Raw genomic sequence first — 15,857 nt, 5'->3', positions numbered from 1 at the left:
GGCTTCTGTCTCCTGTTGGACTCTGACCAAGATACTCCGGTCCCTGGGAGTCCCTGATATCCTGCCCATCAGCCCTGAGATCTCAGTCAGTTCTGGAGGTATATCCCTTTATCCTCAGGAATAATTCTCTGCCCTCCACCCCGTGAAGTCAGTCCTGTGGGGTGGCTTTGTGGCTTAGACTTAATCCTGAGAGGTGTCCCCTGTCTGAGAGTGTGTCCCTATAAATCCTGATCTTTCACTTGAGGTGGGTCCTGTATTCAAGACCCTGGCTTTGGTGGGGTCTCTGCCTTAGACCTCAGGACTCTGCTTTCTGTCCCTGTGGGTCCCAGTCTCCTCTACCCCTTGGGGATGGTGTCTGAAACCCTAAGCCTAAACCCACATACCGGTGGCCGGCAAACTATACACTTCCAGCTGCCGGTTTCTGTAAATAAAATTTCATTGGAGCCACACCCCATTCACTTACAAAGTCCACAGCTGATTTCATGCTGTGACGGCAGAGGTGAGTAGTTGTGACCAAGACCGTATGGCCTGCAAGTTTAAATATTTACCATCTGGCCAATTAGAGAAAAAGTTTGCCGGTCCCTGCCTTACACTGCCGGTCTCTGCCATCTGCCCTGGGAAACCTATCCCTGAGGGTTCCCACAGCCTGGTTTCCACCATAAGAGTCCCTGCCTTCCAGTCTGAAGGGCTACTGCCCCTGGCCCTGGGAATCCCAGCTTAGGGGTCCCCAGGTCTGAGACTTCAATCCTTAGTCCTCTGTGCCTCCCACCGTGAAGAGCCGGGTCATATCGCCCTCAGCTGCAGCGTCCCCATCCTCTGTTACCCCAGCCACACCGGCCCTGGCCCCAGCCCAGCACCTTTGGTGACGCAGCTCAGGACGCCTCCCGAGGGCTGGCACACCTGCTCTGGGTTGCAGCTGTGGTTCTGGCACAGCAGGCCTTTTCCGGCGTGGCACACGCACTGCTGCTGGCAGCTGTCAATGAGCACAGTCCGCCCCAGCTGTGGGGACAGAGGGCACAGCTCTCAGGGCGGGAGCTGACTCTGGCAACTTTGGTGTTCTGGGCATAAAGGGGTCTGGAGGACATAAAAGGGACATCTTCCAGCAGGGTGGCCCCTTGTCTAAGGCACAGCATGGCCTTGGGGCCCAATTTATTCATTCATTCAGTTTCATTCATTTACTCACTCATTTGTTTATTCCGAAATAGCTACTAGATGTCTGCTGTATGGGAGAAACACAGGAATTAAGGGCAAAGGCCCTGGAGCAGATTGCCTGGGTCTGAAGCCTGTTTCTGCTATTTCCAAGTTACACCACTCTGCTCGAATTACTTAGCCTCATTATGCCTCAGTTTCCTCATCTGTAAGTTTCAGGTAATAATGGCACCAACTTATGAAAGTATAACTGAGTTAATAATACATATAAAGTACAGATGAAATGAAAAAGGGTTTCCTTTAAATACCCAGAATGGAGAGGAAACGGGGGTAGCGATGAAATAAGATTGGGAAAATGTTGATTATTTTTGAGGCTGAGTGATGGGTACATGGAGATTTATTATACTCTTCTCTTGGCTTCTGCCTGTGTGAAAATTTTTATAATAAAAAGTTTATATATAACATTATATAAAAAGTATATATATTATATATAAATAAATAAATTCATATATACTGTACATACAGCACTTAAAGCAGTAACCGGCACATAGTAAGCACCATACACCTGTTTGCTGTAGTACTATTATTATTCGTATGAGGAGGCAAACAGAGAGGGTTCCTGCCCTCACAGAGCTCTCAGACCTTTGAGGGAGACAAACTTTAGATAAACACACACTCAAATCAAAGGAAAAGGAGTAACTCTCAGAGAGTGGGAGAGGGAAGCAGAGGGAGTTAGCCTCTGGTATCACAGAGACGAAATCTAGACCTGGATACAAAGCCGAAACTTGACCTGGGGAGCCAGGGGATGGTTTCAAGTTGCAGAACCTATGGTCATATTTGGAAGGGTCTTACCTGCTACCTTGGGGATGGTAGACGAGAGGGAGCAAAAGTGAGGGCTGGAAGGGAGACAGCTGGGAGAGGACAAACTTGGACCACGGTGGGGCCATGGCGAGGGGAAGAGGAGTGGGTGGGAGAGACGTTCAGGAGGCCAAGCGGACAGGCCGGGGGGCTAATGGGCAGTGGGAGGGGGGTCCAGCTTGCAGTCCCCAGCTCTGCCCAGGATGACCAGGTCCCTACCTCGTAGTAGACACCGTTGTGGTAGCAGCCGCATTTCTGGATGGGCACGCAGGCTTGGCCGTCGTTGAGGAAGCCGGAGTCACACTGGCAGCCCTCGGCACAGCTATCCGGGCACTGCGGGGGGGCACTGAGTGCCCAGCAGCCCAGGGAGCAGGTGTCTGCACAGAGCTCGTAGTGGCTGTTAGGGGGGCACTGCATCGCTGCAAAGAGGGGGTGCAGGTCAGAGCCCCTGGGAGTGAGAGGCTGCAGGGCCCAGGGTCTGCCCCTTCTGTGCCTCTACCTCCTCCTCTCTCTGCCCCTCACTCACGACAGAAAGATTCGGTCCTCCAGGGTTTGACGTGGCCTCCAGCTGCCTGGCAAGCACTCACATAGGCATGAACGTTGCTGCAGAGAATGCTCTCGTTCCCGCCACCCACACAGAGATCAAAGACACAATCTTTCAAGGGACCCTGGGGGTCCACCAGCTTGTGGCAGGCAGCCAGCGGCCCCGTGGGGCTGGTGAGGAGCCCACAGAACTGCTGCTGCTCGTATTTCTCCTGCAGCTCAGGTTTACACTCCAGCTCTGTGTCACAGCTTTCGCCGGGCTTGCAGGTGGGCAGGCAGGGAGAGCCTGGCACTGCCTCCTGCCAGGAGCTGCCGAACTCATTGGAGCTGCCTGCCTGTGAGCCGTCGGGCTTCTGGAAGTCGTCCTTGGGGTCGCCGTTGTAGTTCCCACACAGGCCACACAGCTGCTGGTAGTAGTTGCCTGGGATGGTGACCCGCACATTGTACGCGAGGTCATAGGCCACGCGCAGGCCAAAGTCAGTCTCGATCACAACGTCTGAGCCATGCTGGGAGGCGCGGACCCGGCCCTCGGCCAGCACCACGGGCAGCCTCTTGTCCACACCATTCACCTGGGAGGTGGGAGATGCCGTGCTTCAGAGGGTACACTTTGAGAGGTCAGACCCTAGATCAAGCCCCTGCCTGACACTGAAGATCTGTGTGACCTCACCTCTCTGGGTCTTAGTTTCCATATTTGTAAAATGGGCCTAATAATAGGGTCTTCTAGTGGGTTGAATGGTGGTTCCCCAAAGATATGTCCATCTAGAACCTCAGAATATGACCTTATTTGGAATAAGCGTCTTTGCAGATGTAATTAGGGTGAAGATCTTGAGATGGGATCGTCCTGGATTAGGGTGGGCCCTATATCTAATGACAAGTGTCCTTAAAAGAGCCAGAAGAGGAGAAGATACAGGGACACACAGGGGAAAAGGCCATGTGAAAATGAAGACAGGGACTGGAGTGATGTGGCCACAAGCCAAGAACACCTGGAACCACCAGAAGCTGCAAGAGGAAAGGGAGGATTCTCCCCCAGAGCCTTTGGAGGCGGTGCATCTCTTGCCAACACTTTGATTTCGGACTTCTGTCCTCCACAACTGTGAGAAAATAAATTTCTGTTGTTTTAAGCCACTAAGTTGGTGGTAATTTGTTACAGCAGCCTCAGGAAATGAATACAGGTCTCAATGTAATAACACCTTTATGAAAGCAGGGACCAGGAGGGAGGGGAAGATGGAGTGGAAGGGGTAGATGTCCGGAGGGGATAATCAAGGGGCAGGGAGGTGGAGACTGAGCCACATGGGAGAAGGTCTTGGTCCCCCACTGTAGGCTCTGACTGGCACCCCCTCTCTTTGCAGACCCCATGCCTCCCACATCTACTCAGAGCTCTGTGCCCCCTGCCCCTGGCCTGAGTGCTACACATGCTCCACCCACAGATCACCCTCTACCCCAGGCCCCTTCCCTTCACGTTCCAGCCCTGCTCTCACCGTGACCTTCCACTGCTTCTGCTCCAGCCGCAGGGTGAAGTTGGCCACCTGGACAGTGACCACCCTGGTCACACTGACTTTCCCATTGCCCCAGGCCACGTTCTCCTGCAGGATGGCAAACTGGGCCAGGCCAGGCTGGGTCCCGCAGGTCCGAGCCAGCGCATACACACAGGTGCCCATGAAGTCGAAGCGGCGGCCGTCGAAGGTGGTGTAATGGGGGTCTCCCGATGCCTGGCAGGTGGCAGAACCCACAGCCACACAGCCCAGGACGCCACCGGATGGCTGGCAGGCCTCGTGTGGGCCACAGCTGGAGGGCTCACAGGACACCAGGCCACCCTCCTCACAGTGGCACAGGGAATTGCACCCCGACCCCGGGTGGAAGGTCTGGCCGGGCGGGTGGTAGGTGCCCTGGTACACACAGCCACAGGAGGGCAGCGGCACGCAGGACTCACCGTTGAGCACGAAGCCCTCATCACACACGCAGCCCTCTTTGCAGTTGAAGCCACAGCCCCCAGGCACCGGGAGGTCTCCGCAGGACAGCGGGCAGCCGTAGGAACACGCCTCGTAATGACTGTGGGGCGGGCAGCTCAGGGCTGCAGGGAGAGCGGCCATCAGGATCAAGAATCCCTGCTCCCTGGGGACACCGTGGACCTCCCCCCCCACACGCATGCACACACACATGCTCACACACACTCACAAGTATAAGTGGTACAGCGGCAAGGAGACCCTCTGTTCAGTGGGGCCTGGCAAACATATCACAGTTAATCTACTCCTGATAATTAAGATACTATTCCAATTTAACGGTGGTCTGGGTTTATCTGTAATGTCTTTAATGACCTTATTCAAGTTGGTAACAAGTTGTGGATCTGTGGTACATATTTTAACCATGCAAATGCGTGTGTGTGTGTGTAATCTATGCAGTGTATTTGTGAATGCAGTATGTTTAGCTTCTTCACTCTAAAGCAGTAATGTAGTAGTAGTGGTAGTAATTCTATAGTAAATTAAAATATTTGGCCAGGGTGGTAAAGAAAAAAATGAAAAAGAATCCCTGTTTCTCTCTCCAAACTCCAGTCATCCCAGATTATAAAACAGGTGGTTTCCTCACAAAAAAAGAACAAAAAAAAACCCCTAAAACTGAACTCAATCAAGCCTCTATCTGCACCATCCAATACGATAGCCACATGTGGCCATTTAAATGTAAGTTAATTAAAACTAAGTAAAATCGAAGATTTAGTTCCTTGGTCACACTAGCTCGATTTCAAGTGCCCAATAGCCACACGTGACTAGTGGTGACCAGATGGGACAGCTTAGGTATAGAACATTTCCACCATCACCAAAGTTCTATTGGACAGCACCATTATAGATCTAATAGCCAGTTTACAAGAGAATCAGGGGACAGAGGGACAAATTAAATACACTGTGAAGAAGCAGCTAGCCAAATCCAGAAAGTAGGAAATTCTGTAGAATAAATGACCTGCTTTCCCACGAACAAAGGAAGGGGTGGATAGAGGGATAGACATGGGATAAAGCGAGTACAGTAAAACACAGATTGTAGAATCTAGATGGTACGTATATGTGTGTTCACTGTAAAATTCTTTCAACTTTTTTGTATATTTGAAAATTTTCATAATAATATGATGGAGAAAAAAAGGAGGGGGCTATTACAGGATAAAAATGAATACAGACAAACCAACCCAGTGCAGTGTGGATTTGGTCTGGATCCTCATTCAATTAAAGGGAAAAAAACACATTTTTTAGACAATTGGGGAAATTCGAACCCAGGTTGGGTTTTAGAGGATGTTAAAGAATTAGTGTTATTTTTGTTGTTGGTAATAACAGCACTGTGGTCATGTTGCTTAAAAGTCCTATCTGCTGGAGATGTCTACTAAAGTATTTGTGGCAAAATTCATGTCTAGAATTTGCTTTAAAATATTTCCACAAAATAAAAAAAAGAAAGGGGCGGTGGTGGAGGAGATAGATGAATGAGAATAGCAAAATACCCACAAGAGCTGAAGCTGGTGCTGGGCACATGGGTTCAGGCACCCCCCAGGCCTCCCTCTGCCTGGTGTCTGAGTCCTCACAACTCAGTCTTCTAGAACTTCCAAGGGGTCCAAGGGCAAGAGTAGTTTTAAGGAAATAAGAGATTCTCAATTACTACAGAGGCCACAGAATGCAACAATTAACTGTACAAATTCAGGAGTCAACTGGTCTGGGCTCAAATCATGCTGCCCTGCTGTGTGACCCCAGGCAAGTTACTTAATATCTCTGCGGTTCCATTTCCTTGATGATCCCACCTCACAGGGTGGTGGTGAGGATGAAATGAGAGCTGTTAAGCCCTTAGAACAGAACCTGCCCAGTGGGAAGTGTGCCACACAAGTCCTGGCTCTAATTATGTGAGTTCTTCCTAAAAACGATCAGCCTGAGAATGTGCCTCTGATGGAGTTGCATCTGCTTTCCCACTGTCCCTTTTGCAAGTGTGCTTCTCCCACTTTACAGAAGAGAACAATCCCGAATCTTAACACAGTGTGCTGCCGTGGGGATGTGAAAATTTCCAGGGACACGAAGGGACAATTTCAAATATTACCATAAGCATGGAGACAATGGATGACAAATCATTACTGGTGACAAATCATTACTGGTATCAAATCAGTTCCAGCTCTGCTCCCGACAAAACAGAAGGAGGGCCTCATAGAATCAGCTGTTTAGAAGTCATAAAAAGTAAGTTTTATGGCATCTCTCAGTGTGACTAACTTCCCTGCAACTCAAAAGGGGTTCAAAGAACGGAGTGACGTTGCTCTAGCAGAACTCCTGCCACTTCCATCCACTTAGTAATATCATATCTACAAAATGAAAAATAGAATTGATGCTACACCCTGTCTCCTTCCAACAACAGACATGAACTACTGGGGGAAAAAGCCATCCATCTCATTAAGAGATGTCTTTCCAATACATGTTTAATATATATATATATATATATATTTTGCGATACGTGGGCCTCTCACTGTTGTGGCCTCTCCTGTTGCGGAGCACAGGCTCCGGACGCGCAGGCCCAGCGGCCATGGCTCACGGGCCCAGCCGCTCCGCGGCACGTGGGATCTTCCCGGACCGGGGCATGAACCCGTGTACCCTACATTGGCAGGCGGACTCTCAACCACTGCGCCACCAGGGAAGCCCCATGTTTAATATTTTTATCAGTTGTGTACTAACGAGACTTGCAATGATAACTCACTCTATCCTTTTTTTTTTTTTTAACACTTAGAGTCTATGGTCTCAGGCATTTCTAAAACTTATTAAATGTTGCTCACTCATGCATATGTTTGTGGCAGAGATGTATGATGGGGATTGTGACAGACTGACGCTGGCCACCCCTTACTCTGGGTTTGGCCATGGTACTGACTTTGGCCAATGGGACATTAGCAAATGTGACATCAAGCAGAGGCCTGGAGTGTACTTGCCCACTGGGGGCTGTCCGCCCTTGCTGCTCTTTGGGACCTTGAGACCACTGTGTGAAGAAGCCTGTGCTAGCCGGCTGGAAGATGAGACCAAGCAGAGCAGAGACAAGCAGTCCTGACTGAGATCCTCCAAACCAACCAGCCTGACAACTGCCAGATGTGCAGGCAGGGATCCTTAGGAGCTCATCTCTGAATGACAGCTGCCAAATGGGAATCAGACCTGGGGCCACCAGATGTATTCAGCCATCTTACAAATATTTACTGCATCTGTGACTTCCTAGCTGTCGTGATCCCAGGCATGTAACAAACTTTCTGAGCCTCTGGTTCCTCATCTGTTAAATGGGTATAACCATAGCCCGTACCTCATGGGGCTGTTATAAGAATTCAATGACTTAATGATATTTATACATTAATGAATATACATAAGGCTGAGTCCCCCAGTCGTCACTCTCGGTACTCACGGCAGAGTTGCTCACTCCTCCAGGGGTGCACAGTGGCCCCGGCGGCCTGGCATGCAGCAGCATAGGAGGCCAATGCGTCACACAGTGGTCCAGACTGGCCTGGCAGCAGGCAGCGGTCGTAGACGCAGTCTCTCACAGCACCCTGTGGGTCCAGTGTGTGGTGGCACTCCCGGAAGGGCCCACTGGGGTCGGCAAGGATCCCACACTCCTTCTTGCTCTGCAGCTGCTGGGCCACCAGGGTGTCCAGCTTGGGACAGTTGCCTGGCTCAGCTGCTCCACAGCCTGGCCTTGTTTCCTCCTGCCAGCTCTTCCCGAAGGCCAGTGCGTTGGCAGCTTGGCCTCCACCCCTCAGAGCCAGGTCGTCAGCTGGGTCCCCATTGAAGTTCCCACAGAGCCCGCACAGGGCCCCCGCATAGCTGCTGGGCACCTTGGCAGTCACATGGGCATTCCAGTTATAGGTGACAGTCAGGCCAAAGTCTGTGCGCACGACAGCATCTTGGCCCTGGCGGAACACCTGCACCTGCCCATCTGCCGCCTGGAAGGGCAGGTACTGAAGGATGCCGTCCACCTGGGTAGAGATGCGGGAGGACCAAGAGGTCAGGGTATTCAAGGCTCTGTGACTCACCCCTCACTCACTCAGCTCTGGCTACTCTGGGCTCCTTGCTATCCCCTTGAGCACATTATGCTTGATCCACCTCAGGGCCTTTGCACTTGCTGTTCCCACTGCCTGGCAAATCATCCACCTCTCTTCATCCTTCAAGTATTTGCTTAAATCCAAATCCCTAACCCACGGCCTTCAAAGCCTACAGGATCTGTCTCCCTATTACCTCCCTGACCTAACCTCCTCCCACTCTCCCCCTCACTCATTCTGCTGTAGCCACCCTGGCTTTCTTGAGATTCCCCCAACTCTCCCAGTTTAGTCTAACCTTAGGGTCTTTTCACCTTGTCAAGAACACTGCCTACCACTTTTCTCCTGGCTGCTTCCCCTTCATTCTTTAGGACTTGGCTTAAATCTAAGCCCCTTCCCTAGAACATCCTGCTTAACCTTGGCTCTTGTCCACCTTTGTGCCTGCACCACCTCCCACATCACTCACTCAGGCTCCCTGCTGTCTCCTTGCTGTCTCCCAGAACATATTAAGTGCACTCCCACCTCTGGGCCTTTGCACTTGTTGTGACCTCTTCCCGGGATACCTCTCATCACTCTTTAGTTGGCCACCTCTACTTCGTATTCTAGGCATCAGCTTTGATCCAAACCCCTTACAATGGCCTAAAAGACCGTACATGATCTGAGCCTCACTGCTCTCCAATTTAATTCTTCAGGACTGCCTCCTTCCCCACCCTTGGAACTCCAGCCATGCAGGCATTTTGATATTCTCCTGAACTCACCAAGCTCAGCCCAGCCTCAGGGCCTTTGCACTTGCTATACGCTATGTACCCTATGCTTGCAACATACCTACCCTCTTCCACATCTTTATTCTTTGTCTGGCTGCCTCCCCATCACCCTTCACATCTCAGCTTAAAATCAAATCCTCTACCCAGTAGGCCCTGCGTGTGTCCCCTGTTTTCTGACTTCATCCCCTACCCACCTCTCTATCCCATCTCCCCAGGCTCACTCTTTCAGGTGCAGCCTCCTTGGCCCCGTGCTGTTCTCCTGAACTCTTCGAGTTCAGTCCAGCCTCAGCCTTTGCACCTGTTGTTCCCTCTGCCTAGCAACCACTACTCTTCACCTGGTGGTCTCTTCCTCATCCTTCAGGTTTCAGATTAAATCAAAAGCCTCTATCATAGCCATCCCCTACATCATCTCCTACCTCGCTCTCCCTTCCCTCTCTCCATTCCAGGCCCACTGGTCTCCATGCTGTTCCTCTACCCCTCATGTTTGTTCCTGCCTCAGAGCCTTTCAGTTGCTGTTCCTTCTGCCTGGAACAGTCTTCCATCCACTTCCATCCCTGCCTGTTCCATCTCTTTCTTCAGGAAAGGCAATAGAATGCTGAGGTTAAGAGTATGGACTCTGGAGCCAGACAGCTTGGCTTCAAATATTGGCTCTGCCACTCATTAGCTGTGTGACCTTGAATAGTTGACTTAACTTCTCTGTGCCCAGATTTCTCCTCTAACAAGATTACCTATTTCACAGGGTTGTTACAGAGATTAACATATGAGTTACTGTATGTCAAGCATTTAACACATAGAAGTAAATTTTATATATATATATATATATATATATATATATATATATATATATATATATATATAAAATTTACTGGGTGGTGGACCCTGTAAGAACCCTCTGTCCAGAACCCTGTGGGCCTATCTGTAAGTACCCCCACACCCCTTTAACACCCCCCCAACACCTTTTGTTCCCGACTTTTCACATGTCACCTTACTCTCTGAATATCAATTTTCCTCCAGAAAACGCACCAATCTTTAACTTTGGAGGGTTCATAACAATAAAACATTGAGTCAACATTTACTGAACACTTGTTGGGCACAAATGTCTCTTTTAAACATCCTACAGGGCTTCCCTGGTGGCGCAGTGGTTGAGAATCTGCCTGCTAATGCAGGGGACATGGGTTCGAGCCCTGGTCTGGGAAGATCCCACATGCCGCGGAGCAACTAGGCCCGTGTGCCACAACTACTGAGCCTGCGCGTCTGGAGCCTGTGCTCCGCAACAAGAGAGGCAGCGATAGTGAGAGGCCCGCGCACTGCGATGAAGAGTGGCCCCCGCTTGCCACAACTAGAGAAAGCCCTCGCACAGAAACGAAGACCCAACACAGCCAAAAATAAATAAATAAAAAACAGTTTAAACATCCTACAAATAGTAACTCCAAACCTCCACAACCACCTTGTGAAGCGGCTCGCATTGGCGAGGCACCATCTTATTATCCCATTTGTCAGAGGACAAAACTGAGGCACTGAGAGACAAAGTCACACAGCCAGGGAGAGGCAGCACCGCCTGGCTGGGGGGCCCCAAGCCTAATCACTGGCCACAAGGTATTCTAGCAGACCCCCACCCTCCCCCAGTGGCCAGACCCCTACTCTTTAAGGGGAATTCCCTGCCCCTCCACCCGGCCTTGGGCACCCATCACTCACCAGCACTCGCCCAGGGTACTCCCGGCGCACGGCCACCTTCACGCCACGAGCCTCCACACGCACGGCGCGCGTGTAGCTCCCCGTCTGGCTGCCCCGATGCTCGTTTTCCACCAGCACCCGGAAGGCAGGCAGCCCCGCGGCCTGGCCGCACGAGCCGGCCAGCAGGTACGTGCAGGTGCCCATGAAGTCAAATCGCCGGCCGTCGAAGCTCACGTAGTGCGGGTCCCCAGACGCCTGGCAGCTCCCGAAGCGGTCGGGGTAACAACCCAGGAGACCGTTCTGGACGCGGCAGCGCTCTCCAGCTGGGCAGCCCTGCGTGTCGCTGCAGCGCACCTGCTGGGTGGCGGCGTCACAGGTGCAGCGCCGCCGGCAATACTCATCGGCCCACACCTCCTGGCCGGGCGCGAGCGGGCGGCCCTCGAAGTTGCAGCCGCAGGACGAGGCGGCAATGCAGGCGCCGCCGCTGGCCACGAAGCCCGGGAGGCACACGCAGCCCTCGACGCACGGGCGCGCGGAGCAGTTGGACGGCACCGCGGCGGGGTTGCAGGAGGCCGGGCAGGCGGGGCCGCAGAGCTCGTAGCGGCTGTTGGCCGGGCAGGACAGGGCTGCGGGGACACGGGAGCGGGGTCAGGCCAGCACAGTCAGAACGTGCCAGGACTTCCCTCCCCAACCCAGCTCCTCCCTCAGAGCTCCCCATCTCAGTTAATGACACTTCCACCCTTCTGGGTGCGAAGGCCCCAAACCTCAGAGATATAGTTGATTCCTTCCCCTTTATTCACTGGACAACCAACATGTCGGTAAATCCTGTGAGCTCCATATTCAAGATCTATCCAGAATCTGCCCCTTTTTCCTTTCACCACAGTCCCCACCCTTGTCCTGTTCACCCCAGCAGCCTCCTGCCTGGTCTCCCCCCTGCTCTCATCCTGCATCCCATTCTATTCCTCACATGCAGCCAGAGGGATCCTGTGAACACTTGAGTTAGATGACATCCGTCTCCTGCTCAGAGGCCTCTTGTGGCTCTGCCTCGCTCAGGGTAAAAGCCAGAGTCCTCCTATTGGTCCATGAGGCTTCCCATAATCCACGATCTGCCCCCATCACCTCCCTGTCCTCATGTCCTCTCACTTTCCCTCTGGCTCACTCCGCCCCAGCCACAGTGGCATCGTCTCTGGTCCTCACACTCCCTCCTCTGGGCCTTTGCACTGGCTTTTCCCTGTGCCTGTATTAGCCTTTCCTCACATGGCATGTGGTTAAGAGAAGGTTACTGGAATGTAGATGGCCTGGGTTCAAATCCCAGCTCTCCCCTTCTTAGCTGTGTGATTGTGAGCAAACAACTCCAATTTCTCTGTGCCTCAGTTTCCCCATCAGTAGAATGGGATAATAATAGTCCCAATATCACAGGGGGCTCATCTATGTAGAGACACCCCATGTAGAGCATCATTATGAGCTCACACTGTTGCCTAATCCTGGTCTCTGTTCCAATGGCAGCTTCTCCCAAGGGTCTTCCCTGAGCACTCTCTTCATGAGTCTCCCATTTGCTCTTATCCCATGAACTCTGTTTCTTTTGCTCTCTGAAGCTATTCCACAGTTTACTGCTTACTCTCTGTCTCCCCTGCTAGGATTATAAATTCTGTGAGAGTGGGAACCTGATCTGTCTCAAACATGGCTGAATCTCCAGCACCAAGGACGGGGCCCGGCCCACAGGAGATGCCCAGTAAATACTTCGAAAATGAATGGGTAGATAAGTGAATGCACTGGTTCTTCTTTTGCACCAGGCATTGGGGAACTCGGCGGTGGTGGGGAGTGGTGTTTACTGGGCAGTGAGGACACAGCAGTGACCCAGACAATCCCCAAATGGCCTCAGTGTCTCCCCTAGACTTACCCCTCTCTGGAGTTCCTGTCCCAAGCCATGGGCCTGGGCCTGGAAGCCTCCTCCTCCTTCCTGTGCTAGCCTTTCTGCCTCCTGAACATTTCTCTGGGAGCCTCACAAGGGCAGAGACAGGTGTTTTGGTCCCCACTGTGCCCATTGTCAGCACAGGGGTGGGGCCAGATAGGGACTCAGGGAATGCATGTTGAATGAATGAATACATGAGTGAATGAATGATTCAGTGGATGGATACCTGGCTATGGAGCTGGGACTTTATCCAGAAGACATCGGGGAATCATGGAAGAGTTATAAATGAAGAGATGTTCGCATGTCTGCTTTGGGACATCTCATGCCAAGTCTTTGCACATGCCCTTCTCTCAGCTTGGAACCCACTTCCTGCCCCCCCTTTTTTCTATCTAGCTCCAATCCCTCCTACAGGATTCAGATTGGGCATCCCTTTCTCTAGGAGATCCCACTTGATTCCCCAGACTGAGTCAGGAAGCTTCTGTGGTCTCCCATAGCCCCTCTGAACTTCCCCCATCCCAGCCCTGGACTGTCACTGTCTAGTGTGATACGTCTGCCCCAACCTTAGGCTCACTGTGGGCACAGCCTGGCCATCTTGGCCATTGCTCCGTCCCTGGCATGGTCCAGCTCCAGGCTGGACCACAGTAAATGCTCAGATATTGAGCAGATGCAAGGGGTCCCCTGCCTCCCACCATGTGCTCCCAGCCCCCACCAGGGTATCACTCACGGCAGCTGGCTGGCAACCTCCAGTTCCCAACAGAGATGCCAAACTCCAGACAGGCCTGGGCGTAGGTGCTAAGGGCACGGCACAGACTGGCCCGGTCCCCACTGACCACACATAGGTCATATACACATTCCTTCAGGAAGGGCTGGGGGTCCAGAGCATCACGGCAGACGGCAAAGGGGCCATCGAGCTGGGTCAGCATGCCGCAGAGACGGCTGCCCTCATAGTGCTGGGCCTGGTCTGGGGTGCAGGAGGGACAGTTGTTCTGGCAGCCGTCCTCACATAGGTAGTCCTCGTCATCCAGCTTCCAGCTATTGGCAAACTCCACAGCATCAGAAGCCTGCTCCCAGTCAGGTGTAAGGAAGTCATCAGTGGGGTCACCATTATAGTTGCCACACAGACCGCACACCTGGCCTTGGAAGTGCACGGGCAGGCTCAGTGCCAGCTGGGCATCCCAGTCATAGGTGACTACCAGCCCGAAGTCCAGCTCTACCATGGCCCGTGTCCCACTCTGGTACACGCGCAGGTGGCCCTCAGCCAGGGAGGCAGGCAGGCGTGAGCGCTGGCTGTCGATCTGCAGAGGGAGTCAGGAGAGGAGGGTCAGATCCCCATGTGGTCTGGCCTTCAGCCCCTCATCTCTTCCCACTTGCTTCCCCTGCTCTAGCTGCGTGAGGATTCCTTCCTCTCATTAGTGCCACTGACCAAGCCTCAGGATCTTTGCTCCTGCCTTCCCCGTGACCTGAAATGTTCTTTCCCTAGATATACACTTGGGTCACTCCCTCACCTCTTACACAAACTTTGCTCAAATGTCACCATCTCAGGGAGGCCATCCCAGACCACCTTATTTTATATGGCAACTCCTCCCTACTCCCTATTCCCCTTCCCTGCTCTATTTTTTTCCCTATAGTGTCTAACCTTCTAAAGTGTCATCTGCAAATATCTGTTTATCACCTCTCTAACTTGACTATGCTGTCAGCTCCACGAAGACAGGGCAGCTGCTTCATCTCCAGTGCCTAGAACTGTACCTGGTAGAATAGCAGGTGCTCAGGAAGTGAATGAAGCCCCTGCTGTATTAAATAAACATCCACTGGGCACTGACCCTGTGCCTGGCCCTGGCCTGGGAGATCCTGGAGATACACTGATGACAAAGACAACCCCAGACCCTACTGTCATGGGGCTCCCAGTCCAATAGGGGACACAGACCTGTCACTAGACAATGACAGATCAGAGTGATCAGGGCTGGGATAGTGGAGGCACAGGAGGCTGCAGGAGCCTAGAAAAAGAGCCAGACCCAAACTTTCAGGTTAGGGAAGGCTTCCTGAAGAAGAGACAGCTGAGCTGAGCCATAAAGGACCAGTGAGAGGTAGCCACGAAAACCAGGAGGGGGAGTGGTGTTCCTCTGCAAATGTCCTGAGTGGAGAGAGAGTCCAGCCAGGAGATAAGGAGTGTGTTCTCTCTGTCCCCTGGGCCCATTTTCCTCTTCCTAAGCATGTCTTTCTTATACTTTCTTTACAAAGTCTTGTCTTAGCCAAGAGGATGGGATATGAAAAAAGGAGTAACAGGCAGAGGGGACAGCATGAGCAAGGTCAAAGGTAAGATAGATCGTTCATTCAGTCAGCAATGCCTCCATGAGCCTTCCTGTGTGTCCAAGTCTTTGCCAGGCAGTGACCGAGACAGCCCACATTCACAGGCTCTCAGTCCAGGGACCACTGTTCAAATCTGTCTTTCCCCTAAGTCCAGTGATCTTCATTTTTAAATGACACAAGTAGTGCCTGTTCAGCACAGAAAACTTACAAAATACGCACGAGCAAAAATGAGAAAAGAGAAAATCACCCATACTGCTGTACACACGGGGAGGGGGAAGGGTAAGCTGGGACGAAGTGAGAGAGTGGCATGGACATATATACACTACCAAATGTAAAATAGATAGCTAGTGGGAAGCAGCCGCATAGCACAGGGAGATCAGCTCGGTGCTTTGTGACCACCTAGAGGGGTGGGATAGGGAGGGTGGGAGGGAGGCGCAAGAGGGAGGGGATATGGGGATATATGTATACGTATAGCTGATTCACTTTGTTATACAGCAGAAACTAACACAACATTGTAAAGCAATTACGCTCCAATAAAGATGTTAAAAAAAATACTCACATTTATGAATCATGCCAGGTTTTTTCCTACCTTTAAATATATTTATACTTAAAAAAAATAATGAGACCATGC

At 51.9% G+C, this 15,857-nt stretch overlaps 1 protein-coding gene across 1 annotated transcript in view; it reads right to left on the bottom strand.

Annotated features, from left to right (window-relative positions):
- Positions 1–15,857, bottom strand: part of FCGBP (Fc gamma binding protein) — a 143,083-nt gene that overhangs the window by 17,283 nt on the left and 109,943 nt on the right. The window contains exons 12-18 of the mRNA XM_089902835.1: positions 13,644–14,214; positions 11,029–11,633; positions 7,942–8,509; positions 4,029–4,621; positions 2,534–3,119; positions 2,227–2,426; positions 858–999 (exon numbers count right to left, since the gene is read on the bottom strand). Coding sequence (XP_089758961.1) covers positions 858–999; positions 2,227–2,426; positions 2,534–3,119; positions 4,029–4,621; positions 7,942–8,509; positions 11,029–11,633; positions 13,644–14,214 — 3,265 coding nt within the window. The remainder of the gene's footprint in view (positions 1–857; positions 1,000–2,226; positions 2,427–2,533; positions 3,120–4,028; positions 4,622–7,941; positions 8,510–11,028; positions 11,634–13,643; positions 14,215–15,857) is intronic.

This window comes from Delphinapterus leucas, chromosome 20, assembly GCF_059928025.1.
Source record: "Delphinapterus leucas isolate spDelLeu-1000000601 "Yukka" chromosome 20, BTC_Dleu_Yukka2, whole genome shotgun sequence".
NCBI lineage: Eukaryota > Metazoa > Chordata > Mammalia > Artiodactyla > Monodontidae > Delphinapterus > Delphinapterus leucas.
The sequence above is the reverse complement of the archived record's forward strand: the minus strand, read 5'-3'. Positions and strand labels throughout refer to the sequence as shown.